The 24,703-nt window shown below is 38.3% G+C and overlaps 1 protein-coding gene across 4 annotated transcripts in view; it reads right to left on the reverse strand.

The window, feature by feature from the left end:
* LOC105490863 (EF-hand domain containing 1) overlaps positions 1-24,703 on the reverse strand; it is a 72,903-nt gene that overhangs the window by 5,447 nt on the left and 42,753 nt on the right. For 3 of the 4 annotated variants that reach the window (XM_011756834.2, XM_071096946.1, XM_011756836.3), the window contains 4 exons: positions 21,845-22,065; positions 16,901-17,041; positions 8,130-8,343; positions 7,593-7,740 (listed from right to left, as the gene is read on the reverse strand). In XM_011756834.2, coding sequence (XP_011755136.2) covers positions 7,593-7,740; positions 8,130-8,343; positions 16,901-17,041; positions 21,845-22,065 — 724 coding nt within the window. The remainder of the gene's footprint in view (positions 1-7,592; positions 7,741-8,129; positions 8,344-16,900; positions 17,042-21,844; positions 22,066-24,703) is intronic. The other variant, XM_011756835.3, reaches the window with a different exon arrangement.

Genomic DNA, 24,703 nt, shown 5'->3' on the forward strand with positions numbered 1-24,703 from the left:
GAGCTCCCTATTCTCTTATATAGTTGCCTAAGCATTTAATATAAGGTTTGGTATATGGTATAAGCTCAAATATCTGTTGAATGAATGACTAAATGAGAAGAGTCCATTATACTTGGAAACAATCAATGACCTTCAAGAAAGAAATTTATGAAGCAGTCATTTAAAAAAGTCATAAAGATTCTGGAGCAGTCAGGAGGGAAGTGGTTACAGACACAAAATAGAAGAATTAGATTTGAAGAAATAGGAGGAGTTACTTATCTCTGACAAAAGAAGGTAAAGAGAAGAAGAGTGATAGTAGAGAAACATTCTAAGATGAAGGGTGAGAAAACTGATAAAGCCCACATTGGATCATTTGATCTCATATTTGAAACCAAATTACTTCCATTTCCTTAGAGAAAATGGAAAAGGAAATGAGAATATTTGGACAATTCTCATGGGAAAAGTAGCTGGAAGTAAAAAAGAAAAAGAGTAAAAAGATCATTGAGTAAGAGAGTAGGGTCCTCTTGAAGCTGAAGCGCACAAAAGGGCATGTTAATGGAACAAGAATAATACATATGAACAAGTGTGTGTATGTATCTATGCTATTCACACATGTGGATTTCCTGTGGAGGGTGGGTTAATAAGTGTGTGCATTTGCTGTCCTTAAGTCTGAGTTCAAATACTGCAATGAGGACCCCAAACCCAAAGAGAATTTAAGACCTTGGAGATGAAGTTAATACTCAGTTACCTGTGCATTATTCTAATTTTCTGGCTCAGAGAAAGCAAATGGCCAACTCCAAATTTCATCATCTTGGAACTGACAATTGACATAAACAGTACTGGTCTGACAAGTATTCATGATCCCCTTTCATGACTCTCTGCAATGAGTGGCAAAATATATTTGTAACTGCATTTCCTTAGAGCAGGATTCTTTATCAGATGGGTGAGTCAAGAGCTAAATGCAGAATAGCTAGGAAACACAGAAGATGTGACCGTGGATTCTTATCATCTCCATGCATTTTCCCTAACTCATCTCTCTGACCCATCACAAGAGAAGAAAGGGAGGGTGAGGGTCAAAATGAGGATGGCAATGGATCTCTTAACCCATGTCGTAGTCCATTTATGTTGCTATGAAATAACTGAGGCTGGTAATTTATTTAAAAAAAAAAAAAGAGGCTTATTTGGCTCAGAGGTCTGAAGACTATATAAGGAACATGGTACCAACATTTGCTTCTGGTAAAAATGTCAGGCTGCTTCCTTTCATGGTGGAAGGGGAAGGAGAGCAGACATGTGCAGAGATCACATGATAAGAGAAGAGGCGAGAGAGAGAGAGAGAGAGGTAGGTGGTGCCAGGCTCTTTTCAACAACAGTTCTCATGGGAACTATAAGTGAGAACTCATTCCTATGAGAATGGCACCAAGCCATTTATGATGGATCTGCCCTCAGGATCCAGACACCTTCCATGAGGCCCATCTCCAACACTGGGGATCAAATTTCAACATGAGGCTTGGTGGGGCCAAACAAACCATATCCATATGGCAACCTAAAATTTGAATTTCTCCTTATTTTTATTGATATCATATTCTAAGAGTCACAGTGGTATCTTTTCCTTATTACTGCATTTTAAAAAACTTAAATTACTAAATTTAAAAAAAATGTGAAAGATGATTTAATTAGTGGTATGCTGAAGCAAGAAGCTTTCCAGTGTCTGCTGGTATTTGCATAAACAAGGGATAATTACAGAAAAAAACTTTTGGGAAGTATTAGAATTAAATATATGACTATGAATATGAAGTGGGTCTTTAATGCTGGTCAACCACCAAACTATGCTTCTCCAGTCCATTCAGCCTCCCACTCTCCTGGACAGCTATCATATTTGTTTAAGTCCTGAGGCAATTTTTTTTTTTAATTAAAGATGTGTCCATGAAATGAGACAATTTTTTTTTTTTTTTTTACATTTTAACATCTCTGGAATTAACATGCATTTTTCAATTCATGGTGAATAGGGATAATATTTGGATATTTTTTCTTTCTTAGTAGTAGCTAATATATGCTATTTTAAATTTTATTTTATATTCATTTTGTTGATATTTATATATTCAATAAAAAGACCATTTCATAACTTCTCCTCTCTCCTGAAACCTCCAACATCTCCCTCTATCCTCACTCTTTCTACTGCACTACTATCAGAAAACAATCACAAGGGCCTTCCAATATCTACACAGCTACCAGCATCTGAACCCACATATCCTGCCTGCCTTTTGCCTGTTGCCCTAGATCAAGGTTTTAAAGAGTAATCCCAGGACCTGTGGAGGTTCCCAAGACCCTTTGGGGGTCTGTGAAGTCAAAATTATTCTTGTGATAATACTTAGTCATTTATTTATCTTTTTACTCTTGTTTTCCCACAAGTACACAATGGAGTTTTCCAAAGGTCACACAACACAGGCTATCACAGCAGGCAGAATACAAAAGCGCATGAAAATCCAGTCATCATCTATTACTAAAGTCAGACATTAAGAGGTTTGCAAAAATGTAAAGCGCTATCACTCTTCTCACTCAATTTTTGTTTGTAAAAATACAGGGTTTTTTCCCCCACAAAATTATGTTATTTGTGTTAACATGAAATGGGTTTATTGTTTTCAAAATAAATTAATATTTGAAAATTTTTCAGATACAATTTCTAATATGCTAAATAGCAATAGATACAAACACATAAAAACTCTTTGGGGCCCTCAATAATTTTTAAGGGTATAAAGGTGTCTCGAGACCCAAAAGTTTGAGAAATACTGCCCTAGGTGAATGGTTGGTGCTTCTATCTGAAGCCAATTCCTCCACTTAAACCCCATCCTCTCACAAACTCCAGAAATTCTCCCTGCTCTCTCACACACTTATCAATGTTTTCTTCTCTATGGAATCATTCCCATTAACATACAAACATGCGATTTCTTCTATGTTAAAACAAAAGCAAAAACAAAATAAAACAAGACCTTCTCCTGACTTCACTTTCTCTGCCAGCTGCTGCCCCATTGCTCTGTTGTCCTTTGCACCAAACCTCTCCAAAAGAGTAGTCTCCACTCTGATCCAGAATTCCTCTCTCCCACTCTCTTAAATCTACTGCCATCAGGTATTCCCCGTCTTCCCATTCCACTGAAACTCCTCATTAAGGTCTCCAAGGTCCCCAATTCCCTTAATATTGCTAAATCCCCATTTGATATAATGAATCATTCTGAGGTTGGAAGTGGGACTCGACTCTGGAGGCTCGGCTCGGACACAGGACCAAATTGAGGACTAGCTAAAATAGGTCTGGGGCAGAAGCAGCTTTCCGTAAGACATGCCCACCAGTGCTCCATATCAGTTTACCATTGCCATGACAACATCTGGGAGTAACCACCCCTTTCCATAGCAACGACACGAACACCTGGAAGATACCACCCTTTTCCTAGAAATTTCTGTATACACTGCACCTTAATGTGCATATAATAAAAAGTGGGTATACATATGAGTGCAGAACTGCCTTTGAGCTACTATTCTGGGCACAATGCCTAGGGGGTATCCCTACTCTACAAGGAGCAGAACCTCAGCTGCTGCTGTACACTGTTGCTTAAAAACAGTTGCTGTTTAACAGCACCAGCTCTCCCTGGAATTCTTTCTTGGGAAAAGCCAGTAACTCTCCCTGGCTGAGCCCTAATTTTGAAGCTCACCTGTCCTCCATCAAGTCTGTCTTCCTCGATATGAAGGCATTTCTCAGTTTGCACAGTTCCAAGATGCATGAATTTCAACTACCACCATTTAGTAAAATAATCCATTCCCCCAACAACATGGTTCAAATTTCAGTCAACACAGTTACTAACTATGAGTAACTGCATAAAGTACAAACTTATCTGTCAGGACTTTAGTCCACTAACCACAATGTAATTAAACAGATGCATATCACCATCAGTGACAATTACATCACTTCTTTCAAAGTCTGTTTGTGACTGGTCACTGTATATTTGTTTTATAGTTCGCGCAGACAGTAAAGTGTGTAGCTATGTTGCCTCCTCGTCTCTCAGTGATACACAAACTGTATTTTACAAAAATGGATAATCAAAAGAGAGAATTGGCCAATAAGGATGAAAGTACAGCAAAGATGCAAGAAGTGAATTCAAGTCAAATATAAATGGAGTTACAGAAGAGAAAGCTGACTGTAGGAATGTCGACACAGCTGCCTTTCAAGAGACTCTAGATGTGCAGCCAGTGGAAACTGGTGAAGGCAAACCTATCAACACAAATGAGAAAAGTGGTTGTAATGAAAAGAATGAAGATATCCCAGATGCCTGTAAAATGCTTCACATTAAAAGAACTCTCAGAGATATTTCATTCTCATTAAAGGAAGTCTAAGAGATATTTTATAACATTGAAAGCAAAAATCATAAAATGTTGGAAGTTGATCCATCTTAAACAGGAGTATGACAATTCACCAAGGCATAGAACAGATGTTCACTCTGTATCATAAGTTATACAATGAGAAGTAGGCAAGTGCCGCTCAAACCACTTTTGATAAAGTTTTTATAAAGCAATAAAACACTTTAATTCTTAATGTCATCAATGTTTCAAATTTCAGTGTGCTAAGTAAAAATTAGTTTTACTGGCCGGGCGCGGTGGCTCAAGCCTGTAATCCCAGCACTTTGGGAGGCCGAGACGGGCGGATCACGAGGTCAGGAGATCGAGACCATCCTGGCTAACATGGTGAAACCCCGTCTCTACTAAAATATACAAAAAAAAAAAAACTAGCCGGGCGAGGTGGCGGGCACCTGTAGTCCCAGCTACTCGGGAGGCTGAGGCAGGAGAATGGCGTGAACCCGGGAGGCGGAGCTTGCAGTGAGCTGAGATCCGGCCACTGCACTCCAGCCTGGGCGGCAGAGCAAGACTCCGTCTCAAAAAAAAAAAAAAAAAAAAAAAAAAAAAAATTAGTTTTACTATTTTTTCATATTCTTATATGTTTATAACCATCAAAGTTTTTAATGTTGTGACAAATTTTTTTTTTTTTTTTTTTTGAGACGGAGCCTTGCTCTGTTGCCCAGGCTGAAATGCAGTGGCACAATCTTGGCTCACTGCAACCTCCGCCTCCTGGGTTCAAGTGATTCTCCTGCCTCAGCCTCCCGAGTAGCTGGGATTACAGGTGCGCACCACCATGCCTGGCTAATTTGTTTGTATTTTTAGCAGAGATGGGGTTTCACCATGTTGGTCAGGCTGGTCTCGAACTCCTGACCTCATGCTCCGCCTACCTCGGCCTTCCAAAGTGCTGGGATTACAGGCATGAGCCACTGTGCCTGGCAGTGACAAAAATTTTTAAAGGGCACAGAACAATTGTACATTTTCCCTTTATTAAAATTGTTTTGCATGTTATTTTTTTACAGTCTTACGCTACCATGTAAACAAGGAACTACCTGTAATTTCTTCATTTGGCATCCAGGACACCACATTCACTTGGTTTTCTTCCTGCTTCATTGATTTTCCTTTTCAGTTTCCTTGACTCTAAGTGTTGGTGGACCCCAGAGCTTAGTTCTTGGAGCCATTCTTTTCTTTATCTACACTAACTCCTTTAGAGACTTCATCCAGGCCAGGAACAGTGGCTCATGCCTGTAATCCTAGCACTTTGGGAGGCCAAGGAGGGAGAATCACTTGAGTCCAGGAATTCTGGGCAATAAACTGAGACCCCTGTCTCTACTAAAAATTTAAAAATTAGCTGGGCATGGTGGCATGTACCTGTAGTTCCAGCTACTTGGGAAGCTGAAGTGGAAGGATCTCAGGAATTTGAGGCTGCAGTGAGCTATTATTCCACTACCAGCACTGCATGCCAGCCTGGGTGACAGAGCGAGATCCTGTCTCAAGAGAGAGACAGAAAGAGATGTCATCCAGTCTCACAGCCTAAAATATCACTATATGCCAACAACTCCCACATTTATATCACCAGCCCAGACCTCTCACTCAAACTCCAGATTTACATATCCAACAGACTATATGTTCTCGACTTGGCTGTCTTAAACCTAATATACAATATATCCAGAACTGAAATCACCACCCCACCAACAAAGAAGGCAACTGTTCTACCCACAGCCCGCATCTTCCCCATCTCAGGTGATCACAATTTCTTCCTTCCAGTTGCTCAGACCAAACATCTTGGAGTCCTCTTTAACTATTCTTTTCCCCTCACATCCCCTAGAAAATCTGTCTGAAGTCCAATTGGTGCCACCTTCAAAATATATCCAAATCAGACCACTTCTCCCCACCTCCACTGATACCACCATCCTGGGCCCAGACATCACCATCTCTTGCCTGGAATACTGCAATAGTCTCTTAACTAATCTCTCTCCTAATCTATTTTCAACACAACAGCTGGAATAGTTCTTTTAAAATATATGTCAAATCTTGCCACTCCTCTATTCAGATGCCCCTGCTCCCAAAGGCTCATTTCATTCAGAGAAAAAAGCCAGCACCTTTCCAAAGACCTAGTAAGTCCTACACAATCTAGCCCATTGTTAATTTTCTAATTCCATCTCCTACTCCTCTTCCTCTCACTCACTCCATTTCAGCTACCCTCACTGGCCTACTTCTTCCCAATGTTCGTTGAGTACTTTAAGTAAGATATGCTAGCATTTAGGGCCTTTGCATGCACCATTTCCTCTTCCTGAAAAGCACTTCCTCCAGAAATCCACCTAGCTAACTCCCCTCAAGTGGTTGTTCAATGTCACCTCAAGGTACAACCACATACCCTGACCTACCTTCACAACCTACTGCCACTCTCCAGAAACACTTATTACTCTTAATTTGCTCCATTTTTTACAGCATTCATCACCCAATATACTGTATAATTTATTTGTGCTATTGTCTATTTCCTGCTGCTTGGAAGGTCAACTCAATGTGGGAGGCAACTTCTTGTCTACTTTGTTTACCGATAAAAGTCCAAGGGTCTGGTGATAGTCTCTGACACATAGTAGGCATTTAATAATTATAGCTGACCCTCTTACAACAAGAATTTGCATTGCACAGGCCCACTGATACCTGAATTTTCTTCTGCTTTGCCACCCTTGAGACAGCAAAACCAACCCATCCTCCTCAACCTACTCAACATGAAGATGAGGATGAAGACCTTTAAGATGATCCACTTTCACTTAATGAATAGTAAATAATTTTCTCATTCTTATGATTTTCTTAATTTCATTTTCTCTAGCTTACTGTATTGTAAGAATACAGGATGCAATACAAACGACATAGAAAATACGTGTTAATCAACTGTTTATCAGTAAGGCTTACAGTCAAGAGTAGGCTATTAGTAGTTAAGTTTTGGGGTGTCAAAGTTATACATGAATTTTCAACTGTGCAGAAAGGCTGGTACCCCTAACTCCCACACTGTTCAAGGGTCAACTGTATTTGCTAGATAAATAAAGTTGAAAAAGTTCTAAATTACTAGTTATTACACTGACACAGAGAACCTTCTAATAATTCCCACCTGGTATCTAATAATTCTCACCTGGTGAGAGAAATCGGAAAATCTAAAATGTGATTACTCAAAGTCAGAATTACTTCCTGAATATCTTGAGTGTGCCAAACCCTAGCAATCAAACACATACCTTTCTGATTCTGAAGCAGGCGCTTCTAGCTTTCGGACATGTTTCTGAACTGACGCAAGTGCTTCTGGTGAATACTGGGCAGCATTGCTCTCCATGTATTTCAAAACATACTCGTCTGTATCAAGGATGATGAACCGGTGACCAAATACTGGAGAGAAGGTAGCAGTACACTTAGCTTGGTGATGTTCTCTCACGCAATCAGAAGTAAAATAGTATTAACCCTCCTATGATAAATTCACAGTTATGCATTTATGACAGAAACTAATGAGCTTTCTTTAAATGACATACTAATATGCAGTCATTTGCTCAGTATTTACAAAACTTACTGTCGACATCTGTAGCCAACAAATGCAATCAACTTAGAGTTTAATTGATTAGGAAGGCAATTAACACATTATACCATATATACAAGGATAGTAGCTTTATCTCAGTTGTAATATAATCTAATTGCTTCTTACAACGGTAAAATGAATTAAATTCCAACTAAGAACTCATTCAGGCAGCCAGTAGGAAATTCTGGACTGTATTTAGACCTACCCTCAATCACAGCACCAATGAAGAAGTCACTGGGGCCATAGTAGATAGGGTTGTCCACTGTAGAGTATGGTTTAACAACTTTAGTCCTGCCAAGGTACTTGCCACCAATGATACCAGAATTGCGAACAGGAGGCTCAAAGATACTGATCATGTCAGTAGCTAGAAAGTAAGAGAAGACAAATCTCCGGTCTTTGTCTTCTGGGATGGGAGATTCCTATAAAGGTAAAGAAAAGAGGATATTATGAAGGTTCATGGTCTATGCAGATGTGCAAACTTAAATGCCTACAGGGGCCAGGTATAGGATATATATGAAGCAGTCTGGGTTCTTACAATATAAACAAACCATCTATGGGGGAACTCTGGTATCTCTGGGTAGAAAATGCCTCATCTAAGGGAGGCTTCCCAAGGGAGGCTGCACCAACGCAACTCAGTTGTTGCCTTGTGAGAATGTAGGCCCAATGTTGCTAGATCTTTCAGTTTTTCAAAAGATAAAAATGTGGATTACTATTTTAAACCTCTGATTTTAAAGTACTGACTCCAACTCTTTTAAAGCACCATGAAGCCCAAACACAGTATACTAGAACATATATGTGGGCCACATTCTGACCACAGGCTGCTAGCTGAGACCTGTTGGCTGATATTATGTTCAACTTCATGAACACTAAGATGATTAAGTAAGGTTTTGTTTCTTAAGCAAATGTATATACATAATGTAAAAAAAAAAAAATTTAAAAAGAGGGGATAAGAGTAATATAAAATCAAAGAATTGAAAGTGATTCTGAGAAACTACCTTGTAGACAAGACTTTTTCTAAATCAAATTGCAGAGTGATCACACAACCCCTAAGGAAGAAATTCCAGCTCCAACAAACCTTAATACAGCTCTGCTTATTCCTAAAATCCACTCATACTGTAACTGTAGCACATCTTCTCATTAAGACCATGGGATTGTTTGTATAATAGTTCTTCATCTATTAAAGAAGTCATTAGATTTTTCTCTTAGTGAAATAATTTTCTCATATCATTCCCTCATCTAATAGTTTCCAAATCATTTGGATTATACACCCATGTAATAAAAATATAAATGTTAAACAATCACAATATAGTTAATAAAAATCAAATCATATCACTCCTCTGCTCTCAAACCTTCAAAGAATTCTTGTCATACTTAGAATAAAATACAAAGTTCTAAGCAGGGGCATACCAGGGCCATTGGGGGTGACAATGGTAATGGTTTACCATGGCAGGAAAGAGTACCATAAAACTTAAAAAAAATTATTGTCTTTATTGGGAATGAGGTTTACATTTATAGAAAACCTGCATAAATATTACAGAGAATTCTCACTCCCCTCACCAAGGTTCTCCTAATGTTAACATCCTATATAGCCATTAGTGCAATTATCTGAACCAGCAAAATAACAATAGTATGACATTAATAAATAAACTACAGTCCTTATTCAAATTTCACCTGTTTCTGACAAATGGTCTTTTTGTTTCAGGATCCCATCCAGGATCCCACATTGCATTTAGTTATTATTTCTCTTGAGTCTCCTCCAATATGTGATAGATAGTTCCTCAATCTGCCCTTCTCTTTCATGACTTTGACACTTTTGAAGACTACTGATCAATTATTTTCTTGAATGTTCCTCATGCATCTCATTTTTGCATTTTTGGCAAAAGTATCCCAGAAAAGATGTCATGTCTTTAGTGTATACCAGGGAGTTTATGAAGTCAATATATCTTATTATGGATGACACTAACCTTGATCACTTGGTTAAGATTTCTGCTGGATTTCTTCCCTTAAAGTTACTGTATTTCCCTTTGCAATTACAAAACACCTTGAGGGAGATGTTCTGAGATTATGGGAATCCCGTTTCTCCTCAAAGGTTTTCCCACTAATTTTAGCAGCCATTGCTGGATCTTATCTGCAACCGTGATTACAGCAGTGTGTGCATAATGATAATTTTTCTACTTCCCACTTTTCTTTTACATTTATTAGCTGAAATTCTACTGTACGGAAGAGCCATCCCTTTGGGGATGAGTATCACTGATGTTGTTTAGAATTACAGGCAAATGATAAGAAGAAGAAACAGACCAACTTTTAGTTGGTTTTATTTTTAAATTCTCTGCAGCTTGTTATCTATACTTTCTTGTTACCTGGACTGCTCCCATCAGCCCATTCCTCTGGCCTTGTTATACCACTGGTTGCAGAGTCCTGGCTGGCTGCCGACCTGTCATTTCCACCTTTTTGCCCTCCATTCACTGCACACAGTCTCTGTCTTACATGCAGCTCTCTCAGATATTCCCCTGGCTGGCTCCCTCAGCTATTCCTTTGGTTTCTGCTCTGCTATGACCTCTTCAGAGAGGCTTTCCCCATTCTGCTGATATAAATGAGCCCCTTTCCCATCATTCTCTGTCTCACTTTATTTTTTACAGCACATTACTACCTACCCTTATACAATGTATTTATTTGACTAGAATGTAAGCTCCATGAGAGCAAATATTTGTCTATCTTGTTCTCCACTGTACCTTTGGTATCTAGAACCATATCTAGCCCAGAGTAGTCCTTTAATATTTATTGAATGAATTAATAATTAAACATATGTTCTTCTATATAAATATAGTTTGTGCATTAAAAGGCACATATAAAAATATCAGAGGCTATACAATAAATGCACTCATAGTAAATAAAATAAACAGAGGCTGTAATATTTTCTTGGCAAACACCACAGATGGTACTGTCTTGCATCTCTTGGAAGACATTCAGCTGCTTTGAAGATCACGGTTCAGATCATGTTTCTTATGCTCTTCCAAAGCTTTGCCAAGTTTCTCAGCCAGCACTCCACTCTCAGTCCCAGAGAGTTTACCAGCATACTTTTACTTAGGCACCAATTGCCTATCAGAACTTAGTATACATTGTTTTCTCAGAACACATCCCGTGTCTTTGTCTGACCTCCATGGGACTTAATTGTCTCTGATCATTTCTCTAGTATACTCCCTTCTTTTTGAATTTCCATACATTTTCTTTTGAAGTCCCCACCTCACTCATAAACCTTTTCCCCTTATTGTCAAGCACCCTTTCTTCCTCAAGAACTTTTGTGATGAGTCTAATGAATACATTCTCTATTTCGTCAAATAGGTCAGGGGAAAACATCTGAAAATTACCATGACCAGAATATCGCTTCTTTTTTCCTGCCCACATGAAGATATCCACTATTTCTTTACTAATAGTTCTGTTGGCTTTCTTTTAAATTTTTTTACTGTGAACAGTAACACAGAGAGAAAACTACAAAAAAAACCAAAACAACAATAAAAATACCAAAATGTATGGCCGAAAGAATTTTAATGAAGTGAGCAACCATATAACCACCATCCAGGTTGAGAAACAGAACGCTGACCGAACCTCCCAATCAATATTCTATCCTTCCCCCACCGAACAGGCCATTGCCTTGAATTGTATGGTTTTCTTTAGTTTTGCTATAAAGCAGACATCCATAAAGTTTTGTTTTGTCTGCTTTTTAATCTTCATATAAATGAAATTACATAACATGCATGCATTCTTTTGTGTCTGGATTCTTACATTCAAAATTATGTTGATGTGATTCAGCCATGTTGTTATTAGTAGCTGTAGTTCATTAATTTTCATTGAACAGAAATCAAATTATGACACAAATATGCCATAACTTATCCAGTCTCTTGTAGTAGACATTTAGGTCTATTTTTGCTATTATGAATTATGCTATTATAAACATTCTTAACTTTTGGTACACATATATTGCACCCTTAGCACAATCTAGTATATTTGATTATACCAAAGTGTTTTTACAAAGTGGGTATACTCTCTTAGTAAAGAGTATGAGAGTTCCTATGGTTCCATATTCTCATCAACATATTAATGATTCTGATGGGTGGGTAGAGGCAACTCACTATGATTGTAATCTGCACTTCTTTAGTTACTAACGAAGCAAAGCAACTTCTCATATGTACATATTTTTAAAGACAGAGTTTCTGTTGCCTGGGCTGGAGTGCAGTGGCAGGATCATAGCTCACTGCACCTTCGAACTCCTGGGTTCAAGTGATCCTACCGCCTTAGTGTCCCAGGTAGCTGGGACTATAGGCACATGCCACCATGCCCAATTAATTTATTTTTTTATCTTTGTAGCAGTAGGGTCTCATTATGTTACCCAGGCTGCCTTCAAGCGATCTTCCTGCCTCAACCTCCCAAAGTGCTGGGAAAACAGGTGTGAGTCACTGCACCTGGCCCTCCTTATATGTTTAGTTGCCTCTTGGATATCCTCCTTTGTGAAATGCCTGTTCAAGTTTCTTGCTCATTTTTCTAAGTGATTTCAGAATGTTCTTTACATATTCTGAATATAAGATCTTGGTTGATTTCTGTATTAAACATCTGCTCCCACTTGAAGCTTGCCTTTTTTTACACTCTTAATGCTGTTTTTTGGAAGAACAGAAAGTTTTCATCTTAATGTAGTCAAATTTACCCATTTTATTTTATTTTAATTTATTTAGAGCCTCGCTCTGTCACCCAGGCTGAAGTGAAGAGGCACAATCTCAGCTCACTGCAACCGCTGCCCCCCAGACGCAAGTGATTCTCCTGCCTCAGTCTCTCAAGTAGCTAGGACTACAGGCATGTACCACCATGCCCAGCTAATTTTTTGTATTTTTAGTAGGGACAGGGTTTCGCCATGTTGGCCATGCTGGTCTCAAATTTCTGAGCTGGGGCAATCTGCCCGCCTTGGTCTCCCAAAGTGCTGGGATTACAGGCATGAACCACTGTGCCTGGCCATTTATCCATTTTAAAAACATGACTGCTTTTTTGTATCCCACTAAATAAATCTTTCCCCACTATAATGTTAAGATTATTTATTGCTAAGAAGTTTTATTGTTTTGCTTTTCACATTTAGATTTTCAATCTACCTAGACTTGATTGCCACTTTTGGTGTGAGATGGAGGTGAAATTTTCTTCTCTTTTGAATATCTAATTGTTCTGATATCATTGATTAGAAACATCTTCCTTTCCCAGCCCCTCTGCAGTGCTGTATTTATCATATGTCTTTTCCTGGGGTGTCTATTCTATTCCATTGGTTTGTCTATCCTTGCACCAAAAACATGTTGTTTTAATTACTGTAACTTTTAATACGGAGTGATATTTTGGTGAGCAAAATCCACTGATCTTGCTCTTCTCCAAGAATATCTTGGCTATTCCTGGTGCTTTGCCTCTCCACTTAAATTACAGAATCAATTTGTCTGTAAAAATAAAAACATTTTTAGATTTTTTGACTGTAATTACTTTCAAACCATAGATCAATTTGGGGAAAATATTTTTGTAATACTGAATTTTCTAACCAATGAACATGGTATATCCCTTCATTTATTTAGGTCTTCTTAATTTTCTCTCAATAATATTTTAGGTGTTACATATCTTTTGTATATAACACCTAAAAGATACGTAACACCTAAAGTGTTTTTGTATGTAACATCTAGGTGTTACATATCTTTTGTATGTAAAAGATACCACATATCTTTTGTATGATAAAGATATATCTTTTAGGTGTTACATATCTTTTGTATGTAACATATCTTTTGTGTGTAACACCTAAAAGATATGTAACACATATCTTTTGTATGTAACATATCTTTTGTATATAGCACCTAAAATATTATACCAAGGAATTTAATTTATACCTAGGAATTTAATATTTTTGATGCTATGGTAAATGGTATTTTTTAACTTTATGTTTTCTTCGTTGCTATTTGTATATTGACTTCCCTAATGCAGAAGGCAGATTCTTTATTTTCTGTACTATACAATTGTTCATTTTGGATAATGACAATTTTATTTTTTCCTCCTCAATCAGTATGCTTGTTTATTCACTTCCTGTTTCACTGTTCCAGCTAGGACTTCCAGAACAATGTTGACCTGAAGGGGTGATAGCAGTCTTGCCTTGTTCCTAATCTCAGAAAGTACCCTTTCAACATTTCATCACTAAGTAAGCTGTTTGCAGGAGACTTTTCAACATACCCTCTAACAGATTAAGGAAACTCCTTTTTATTCCTTTTTTTATTATTAAGAGTTTTGTTTTCTTTTATTTTTTACTTTTTTAAACTTTTATTTTAGGTTCAGGGGTATATGTGAGTTTTATTTTTAAATCAGATTGATTTTAGCAAATGCTTTTCAAAATCTAATTTTTCTCTTTTATTCTGTTAATGTGATGATTTTTCAAAACTGAAACAGACTTTTTTGGCTTATTTCTCATTTTTTGCTGAAAATCTCAATCTTATTCTTTAACATGGTAACAAAGGCTTTTTAAATTTTTTTAATTGTTTATTTCATTTCATTTCGTTTTTTTTTTAGACGGAGTCTTGCTCTGTCACCCAGGCTGGAGTATAGTGATGCAGTCTAGGCTCACTGAAACTTCCGCCTCCCGGGTTCAAGTGATTCTCATGTCTCAGCCTCCTGAGTACCTGGGATTACAGGCGCGTGCCACCATGCCTGGCTAATTTTTGTATTTTTTTAGTAGAGATGGGGTTTCAGCATGTTGGCCAGACTGGTCTCAAACTCCTGATCTCAAGTGATCCACCCTCCTTGGACTCCCCAAGTGTTGGGATTACAGGCGTGAGCCACTGCTCCTGGCTTAAGTTTAAGTTTCATAATGCCAGTATCTGAAGTCCCTATAGGTATATTCTATAGTCTCTTATTTCTGGTCACTTTATATTATCTTGTCTTGTTTCTGAACACTGTATTATTAATATTGTTACATTGTATTTTTAAAATTCTAGAAATAAATTGAAGCCGAAAATGATGTCATCTGCAGAGAATTTGTTTGCTTCTGACAGTCACCTGGGGTTATTAGAATCCAGGATCACCTTAATCTGATTTGTAAAACTAAGACAATCAGGGACTATAATTCAAAGACAGACAATAGTCCCTTCAAAGATTAGCTACAGACAGACTGAAGCACAGAGGGTTTACCAGGAGCTTCTGCCTTTGACAGGCCCTAAATAGATTCCAATGTTTGTCCTCACAGGTGGGTCTTCTGAAATCAGCAAATGCGCCTAGCGGAAAAATGGCCCCAAATGTCAGGTTCACTTCTGTGGTTCTCATTGTTTCCCTGGTTCTTGTTCTGTGATTCTTCACATCTTGCTACTTGTTCAGCACCTTCAAGTGGTAACACACATACACATACACATACATATACACATACGCGCGTGCGCACGCGCACACACACACACACACACCCTCAGCAAGAGGGCTGATCCAAATTATCTGGTCTATCATGGCTAGGAATAGAAGTCCTTTGCAAACACTTTAACTTTTTGTGATATATCATGTTTGACCAGGTTGTTTGTGAGTACAGAAGGCTGCAATCAAAAGAAATTTATCCTTTCTCCTTAGTTAGCAATATCTAACACTATTCAGAGCCATTTTTGTAATCAACTTTGTATTAATTTTTCCAGGTTTTTCATGTATCAAAGGTAAGCTTACAATTTTGCAGTTTACAAACCCATATGAGTTCCTTTCCCTTTTCTAATCCTAAGTATTAAACTAGTTCTTCATCAAAAGAATACTGGGTTGAAAGCCAGAAGGCTGAGTTCTAGTCCTACCCCCGTCTAAGCAGCACTGGATCTGGGACAAGATAACTAGCCTTTCTGTTTCTTAAGTTTTGAAACATAAAATGGGTAAAATATTGTATTGCCTTACTCATGGATAATGTGTGCAGAAATAAATTGTTTTGCCTACTGAACGGGCAGTTAATGAGTACCTACAAAGTCTAGAAAGACATGATTCCTGCCCTTAAGGAGTTACAGTTACCATATCATAATTCGACAAGGCGCTTGAATTTTAACAGTAACTGAAAGAATCTAGTACTACAAAACCTTTGTTGGTCAGAATTCTTATGGAGAGTGCTCTAGTTGGCCTACATTTTGCTGTTTTGTTGTTTTCTTAAAAAATTTTGTTTTTAGCCAGGACTCCCTTTTTATTTAAAGCTTTGTACAATCATTTTCTAAAATCTATTATTCAGTTGTCTTTACCTTAGTTTTTATCTTTTCAAATACATGTATGTAGTTTGAAAAGTCACCTGACACCTCCTACCCCCAGCTCCTAATTCCTATTCCCAGATATAACTTATTTCAACTTCTGCTATTTATGTCCATATTTCTAATAAAATGGTTAGGTTCCTAGTCTACATTTTTTTTCCATTTTAAAGACTTTATACTTTGAATTTCTATCAATAATTTATCTCATACAATTCAGCTAATTAATGAGATATGCAGAACTTGAGTGTATGTCTATTTCCAACTGCATGCTCTTAACTATTAGTCACATAACCTCTCAAGATATCAGGCAAGATATCACAGGTAAATGCAGAACTTACTAAGACATGGTCCCTAACCTCAAGGAAATCACAGTATACTAAAAAGCCACACAGATACACACATGGTTTGAATATTAAGCAATTTCATAGTTACTTAATAAAAGAGGCAAAAGGTCTGTTAACATTTGAGGTGTTAAGAGTGAGAGATTAATGATCTAAGAAAGATTATTGGGAGAGATAGGACTTGATCTAGGTCTTAGCTCAGGGGCACCATACTTAATACTATCCAACCTCCCTGAAGGCTGGGTACTAGATACAATGGTTGGTTGAGTCAACACATAACTCTGACAGCTGTTAATCTATAGCTTACAGACAAAATAAACAATCATACACAGTACTGAGATAGAAGAGAATCTTTAGTATATAAAAATTAGCCTCACCAGTGCAGCCAAATAACGAAGCACCTTGTTATCATTCACCAGCATTTTAATAACATCTTTTTTTGGAGCTTTTGGAATGAGAGCAAAGCAATTCTGAGCAGAATCTTCCACTAGCCCAAAACCATTATAAGGAGGCAACTCCTGGAGATATATAGGAAGCAAGACGTAAGGCAAATGCTACTTGTGTTAAAATTACATTAAAGGTAACTATAAGTTTAATGAAAAAAACTCTAGAAAATACTTATTCAAATATATTTTCTATATAAACAAATACAGTCAGAAAAAACAACTTATCCCCTTCCTCTTTGTGGATTTTGCATCATGTTCAGTGATCACAGAAGTAAGTGATGATGCTCTAAAGTAACTCTCAGGGCTAGAGAGAAACTATTGCTGATGTAAACTGACCCCTTACTACAAAAGCAGGACCTAGTCCCACCCCAGTCCCAATGCAAATGACCCTGTAGTCATCCTAGCATGGTTCTGTCTATGACTTCTTTGCTCTAGGATGTGGACCTCACCCTAGCAGACCTGGAAACTGTTTCCTCAGTTCACCCAAAGTAAGAGAGAGAGAGAGGGATGGGGGGAAGGGAGGAAGTAAGGGAGGGAGGGAGGGGGAGAGGGTGAGAGAGAGAGAGAGTGAGTGAGTGTATGTGTGATAGGGGAACGGTGGTAAGAACTTGATTCAAGCTACTTTTTCTCCTACTTACATCCATATTTCTAATCTTTTTATTTCTTAATTTCTGCCTCACAGAACAGGATGACAGCTATAGTTTTCTGAGAACTCAGATCCCTTTTCCACACAGGACCCCCTTTCTTCATGAAAAAGTTCAATTTAGGAAATTATTTTTCAGATACAAAGGTTATTTAATGAGTTTGCGTGAAGATATAGGTTGAGCTTGTATGTTTCATTTAGGCTCCATGAAGAGCCTGAAGCATCACTGTAGGATGCTAAGATTTATTTCCCTAAGAACTTTAGGTCAAAGACTAAGTCTTCCTCCTCCTCATCTAATGATAGGCAAACATCAGCAGGGTTATTTATTCCTGACTCCTCTTTGCTATTCTTTCTCAGGAAATTCAGCTTGTAGCACACATTTTCTCTTGTATATACCTCCACAAAATCTTTTTATATATTATTTTCAGGCACTTTAATAAGTAAGTCCATATAGTCCCTAGTACCATCCATAACAGAGTATTTCTTCAACAACAAAGGACTATTAAATTTGTCCACGGCGTACTACTTGGAACACTGACCCCAAAATCACTTGTTGGGACTGTAGTTAATGTGGTAGTCATGGCTAGAATATGACTAGTAGATTTAGCAGATGGAAAATGACCTAATTTGCTTCAATTGCAAAACCACTACTCAGTGAATTTACAGGTTACTATGGGCAGAGGAACCCTGAGCTGATGGCCTACGTGCTAAGCAGTTGAGTTTTCTCTGGAGGCTAGGCACAAACTGCAAAGTGGTGGTATCTGAACTTGCTTTGCACTTATACCAACAACACACAATGAGAGCATCCTGGCTGCGGGTGCCAGTAGGGAGGTCACTGAGGGTTGAGGATTTTGCAATAAGAAGGTAGCTATAAAGCCTCTGGGCCTTCTTCTCAAATTTCTATTGTATTTTAACAGACTACCTGTTTTTCCTGAATATACCTCACTTTCCCTGCCTGGAATAAAGACCTTCCCTAAATATCAGTCCGTATGCATGGTATCCTGGCATCTTGCTTCTCATACTTCAAGCTACTGCTTGGGTGGGTCCTGTTGTAAACTAGATGAACACTCATCTGACTATGGATATCATCACTCCTAGATACTCCCGCTCATATGATCCACTTACCACAGTTTCTGTCTGGACATCTTCAACTGAGCTAGTAGTATACATAGAACCCAAGAGTACCACAACCTTCAGATACTGCTTTCAGGGGCCGTCTCCACAGCAGATTAGCTTTCCTAATTCTGGTTTCTTTCTTTTCCCTACCAGTATGCCTCCAGATGGAGCCAGCCTGAGAGAAAACACATCTGGCTATTGCATTTATGTTTACTAATTCCTGATCTAGCAGAGAAGCTTGACTTACAAGTGCCATGCCTCTCGAATTGAATATATCCATTTCATACCTACTTCTATCCCTCCACTGGCTTGGCTCTAGCTTTATCCCTCTGGACTCTGCTACAAATTCCTATGCCTGGTTTCCATTTATGTTATTTAGGGTTAAAACGACTGAGGTGTAATGACTAAAAAGTGTTTGCTGATTAGTAACTGGCATTCTATTTATCTCCAACAAATTTCATGGACAGATGGAATTTGTTTACTATAGAGCTATTTATTATAGAGAAAGTACGGGAAAGAAACTGACCAAATACTGTAATTAATGTGCCAAATGTATAGATGTTTTATTATATAAAATTAGTTTTATTACACATAGGGGCTGGGATACAGCAAAATAACCAACTAAAATCTACAGTAGATCTTCAGTTCCCTCTGCTCTTTATACAGGGCTTCCCTCTCTTTTCTTTACTTCAAGATAGGTTAGGAGAAAAAAAAAGATGATAGTAATAAAGGTGGGGAACAGAGGTATTCTAAGACTCAAAAGCTTTCATTGGCTCAAAAATAGATCAGGCCAGTGCAGTGACGCATGCCTGTAATCCTGGCACTTTGGGAGGCCAAGGCGGGTGGATCACCTGAAGTAGGGAGTTCCAGACCAGCCTGGCCAACATGGTGAAACCCTGTCTCTACTAAAAATACAACAATTAGCTGGGTGTGGTAGCACGACCTGTAGTCCCAGCTACTGGGGAGGCTAAGGCATGAGAATAGCTTGAACCTGGGAGGTGGAGGTTGCAGTGAGCCAAGATTGCACCACTCACTCCTGCCTGGGAGATAAAGCAAGACCCAGTCTTTTAAAAAAAAAAAAAAAAAAAAAAAAAAGGTCGAAGTCCTTTCACTAAGCAAAGGGCATCACTATGTTGCAATCTCTCACTACTCTACCTCCTGGTTAGACAACCATCCTTATCTATAAACTGAAGAGGTAAAATAGTTCCCTTGATCAAAATCTAAATCTGATCCCATGCTATTTTCCCCTGTATACTGCATCAACTGCTGCCAAAAAACTTGGGGGCAGAGGGTTTATCATAATTATTTTTCTTTTCACAATCCATATACACAAAGAGAGGGTTTATCATCATTCTTAATCAATTAACACATCATTGATAAAGAAATCTACCAGAGAAAAAACTGACAGCAAGAGGTATTATCACCCACACTTCCTTCCAGAAATTGTATTGCCTCTGGGAACTCACAGCATACCAAAATCCAAATCCTTCTTTGTAATCGTTTCTATAAAACATTGTTTCTAAAAGTTTTGCCTAAGACACCACTTCTTTTTTGCAGAACACCTTCATAGCCAATTTTCTTCAGTCCAGTTCAAGAAACATATACCTCCTATTTTTTAGGCACTGTATTAGGTACTAGGAGAGAAAGATGAGTAGGACATAGTCTCCGACCTCAAGGGAGTTACAATCTAGTACAAAAGATTCACTAGCAGATAATTTAATATAATAGAGAAGTGCTAGTGGAAGGAGGCAGAGAATACCCCAGGAATAGAGACGAAAGGCTTTTAGCCCTACCTGGAGCTTTAGAAAAGACTTCTTGGAGAGGAAGCCTACATTGGGTATTGGAGGATAAAAAGAGCTGCATGTAAGAACAACAGAAAAGTGGTTCAAGGAGGAAGAGCATAAGCAAAAGTTCCTGGGAGTAAAACAAGATGCTGTACTGGCAGAACCACAGAACTCAGTACGACTGGAGGCCAAGTGCAAGCAAGAGAAGCAGCTGTTGGAGGGGAAGGCAGGGCCCTGGCTGGAAGCACTCAATCATTTCATCATTTTATTCATGCCTTTCTTTTGAGGAGAAAGGGCCCAGTGATATTTTACACACACAGTAGTCTTTTAATTTATGAATGGGTGTATTTTAATTATCTTTTAATTGTATGAATAGATGTATTTTCATACATCCATTTCATGAATGGATATCATTTATTTTGTCAACTCCTCACACTTTTTTTAATAAATAATGCTACAATACACATTCTTCCACATGTTTTTAGAGTTCCCAAAGTATATTTCTAGGTAAAAGATATGAGACACATCTATATCTATATATCATAATATAAACCATATTATGTATGTGTCCTATCATCATATATATCCAATACATATATATTATAAACTATAATGATTTATAATATATATATCGAAACAGATATAGCTATGTATTTTTTGAGACAGACTCTCACTCATTCTGTTGCCCAGGCTGGAGTGCAATGACGTGATCTCAGCTCACTGTAACCTCCATCTCCCAGGTTCAAGCAATCCTCATGCCTCAGCCTCCCCAGTAGCTGGGATTACAGGTGCGTACCACCACACCTGGCTAATTTTTGTATTTTTAGTAGAGACAAGGTTTCACCATGTTAGCTAGGCTGGTCTCTAACTCCTGACTTCAAGTAATCCGCCTGCCCTGGCCTCCCAAAGTGCTGGATTACAGTCGTGAGCCACTGTGCCCGGCCAGAAAATATATATGTTATTTATTTATAAAAATAAAATAGACAACAAATTGCCCTTCAGAAAGTTTACTCTGACTGGCTTTCCCACAAATAGTATATGAAAATTCCCATTTCTTCATATAGGGTAAACACTGAATATCGTGAATCTTTTAATATTGAACAGATCCAAAAACATCATTATTTTCATTCTATTTCATTGAATATCAGTTACATTAAGGATCTTTTCATAATTTTTTTGCCATTTGTATTTCTTCTTTTGTAAACTACTGTATTACATATACTTTGTCCATTATTTATCGAATATTTGCATAGAAGTCTTTTTTCTTTTTCTTAAATTTCTACCTCAAAAAATTAGTTTTTCTCACCACCCTAAGAAGTACTATCTGATTACCTGTTTTACCGGAGGTGGTTCCTGCTTGTTCACATCAATACGTGGTAAATCAGTGATTCCAAACTTCTCTTTGTAATACCGTCGAGTAAATGGATCACAATCATAAATGAAGAAAGTTCTTCCAAGGACAGTGAGTGACTTCCCAACAATGAAGTCTTTAGCAGTATACCATTCCAACACTTCTTGGTCAGAGATTTCCAGCACACACTGAGGGAAGTTCTCTAATATAAGATGGTGTTAGAGAGAAAAGAAGAAGGAATGAGTGGGTCAAGAAAGATTTGAGAACCTGAGGGAGTGCAGTCTTTTGCCCTGGTCAAGAGTCAGGGTCTCCCCTACATGCCCACTAGAACACATGGCTGTGTATTTCCATCTGTTGATAGGACACATACATAATAAAGTTTTTGTAAAGTCTCTCTCCCATATTCAGCTCAAACTATCACTACAAGTCACTAATTTTAGCAAATTAATGCTTAGAAGAAATCACTACAGGAGGAAAGAACAAATGTCCTTCTATAAAGATAAAGTCTTAGGTCTAGGAAAGATCGAAGTCATTTACCTCAACTTCCCACCCATTTATCCATTCATCCAACAATTACTGGTGACCATCATGTACTAGGTGCACTGCTAAATACTGGGATTACAATAATTAACACTGTAGATACAATTCCTGACTTCATGGAGAAAATACTTTGTTTAGGGAGACAGATACTAAAAAATTATATAAATAATGGTTTCATTTCAGTTGTAATCACTGCTATTAGGACACTGTAAGCTAGTCCTGGAGATAGGAGGCAGGGACAGTCAATGAGATGATGACAATAATCCATTCATGTGGTAATAAATAATTTCCAAATGTAGAATCAATCTTGCATTTGTGAAATAATTCCAGTCTTGTCTTACTGTTTCATGAGAACTAAGAAATTAACTTGTTTAATATTGATTCCCTGGGCCGAGCGCGGTGGCTCACGCCTGTAATCCCAGCACTTTGGGAGGCCAAGGTGGGTGGATCACGAGGTCAAGAGATTGAGACCATCCTGGCCAACATGGTGAAACCCCGTCTCTACTAAAGATATAAAAAATTAGCCGGGCATGGTGGCGGGCACCTGTAGTCCCAGCTACTTGGGAGGCTGAGGCAGGAGAATCGCTTGAACCCGGGAGGCGGAGGTTGCAGTGAGCCAAGATTGTCCTCCAGTCTGGTGACAGAGTGACACTCCGTCTCCAAAAAAAAAAAAAAAAAGATTGATTACCTGCAGCTTGGCATCCAAGGAAATCTTAAGAGTCAATCAGTTCTAGTAGAGTGCCACGTCCTATAGTTGTAACCACAAAGCTTTGGCACAGAACCCTGATCACAACGGGGATGAAAAGTACGCTGATGTTCTCCTAACTGGTAATTACTAAGATTGAAAAACAGGAATAAGGCTAACTTTCTGCTATAACAGGCATAAAATTTGAACTCCAGCCCTTGATCATGGCAAAGGAGGGCCTGCTATTTCCCTAATAATGCATCTTATTAATAAAAGCTCTACAGTCCAAGGGATCCTTCTCCCTATGTCTGCTCCCAACCCTACTACCTCCCTTTGAGCTTCCCCAGGAAGTGATGGGCAATGGGTGACACAGCTTCTGACTATATGAACTTCCCTTAGTATACAATATTCCAGCAGATCTGGTATATGTGTGTGTGCTGTCCAGTCATCTGCCTTTGTTTGCTCAACAAATTATTTTTTCATATAATGCTGGATCTGGTTTCCTGATATGTTGTTTAGGATTTTTGCATATATCTTCTTAAGTGAGAATGACTATAGTTTTTCTTTCTCATGGTGACTTTGGTTTCACTGGCCTTTTTAAATGAAAGAATTAAGAAGTTCTCCTTCTCTCTAAAAGCATTTGTGTTAAGCTTAGAATTATCTGTTCTTTAAATATTTGTCAAAAATCTTCTGTAAAATTATCTGGATCTGCTGGCTTTTTTTGTGGGAAATGTGTAAACTAAATCTATTTCTTTAATGTTGAAGATATTTGGTTTTCTATTTCTTCATAAACAAGTTATACTTTTTAAAAACTGCTCATTTTGGCTGGGCGCGGTGGCTCATGCCTGTAATCCCAGCACTTTGGGAGGCTGAGGTGGGCGGATCACGAGGTCAAGAGATCAAAACCATCCTGGATAACACAGTGAAACACCGTCTCTACTAAAAATACAAAAGAAAAAAATAAATTAGCTGGGTGTGGTGGCGGGCGCCTGTAGTTCCAGCTACTCGGGAGGCTGAGGCAGGAGAATGGCATGAACCCAGGAGGCGGAGCTTGCAGTAAGCCGAGATCACGCCACTGCACTCCAGCCTGTCCGACAGATCGAGCCTCTGTCTCAAAAACAAAAACAAACAAAAAACTGCTCATTTTACCTAGGTTTTTAAATTTATTGGCATAAAGTTGTATTATTCTTTTATGTTTAATAGCTATGGCATTTTAAAGAATGCTTTTTTTTTTTTTTTTTTGAGACAGAGTCTTGCTCTGTTGCCCAGCCTGGAGTGCAGTGGCGCAATCTTGGCTCACTGTAACCTCTGCCTTCCAGGTTCAAACGATTCTCCTGCCTCAGCCTCCCAAGTAGCTAGGACTACAGGTGCGTGCCACCATGCTGGGCTAATTTTTGCATTTTTAGTAGAAATGGAGTTTCACCATATTAGCCAGGCTGGTCTCAACTCCTGACCTCAAGTGATCCGCCTGCCTTGGCCTCCCAAAGTGCTGGGATTACAGGTGTGAGCCACTGTGCCTGGCCTCTTCTTTTATTTTTAATATTGTGTATATGTGTCTTCTTTTGTTTATCCCTTCATAAATCTTGTCTATAGTTTGTCATTTTATTAGTCCTTT

Source organism: Macaca nemestrina, chromosome 5, assembly GCF_043159975.1.
Source record: "Macaca nemestrina isolate mMacNem1 chromosome 5, mMacNem.hap1, whole genome shotgun sequence".
NCBI lineage: Eukaryota > Metazoa > Chordata > Mammalia > Primates > Cercopithecidae > Macaca > Macaca nemestrina.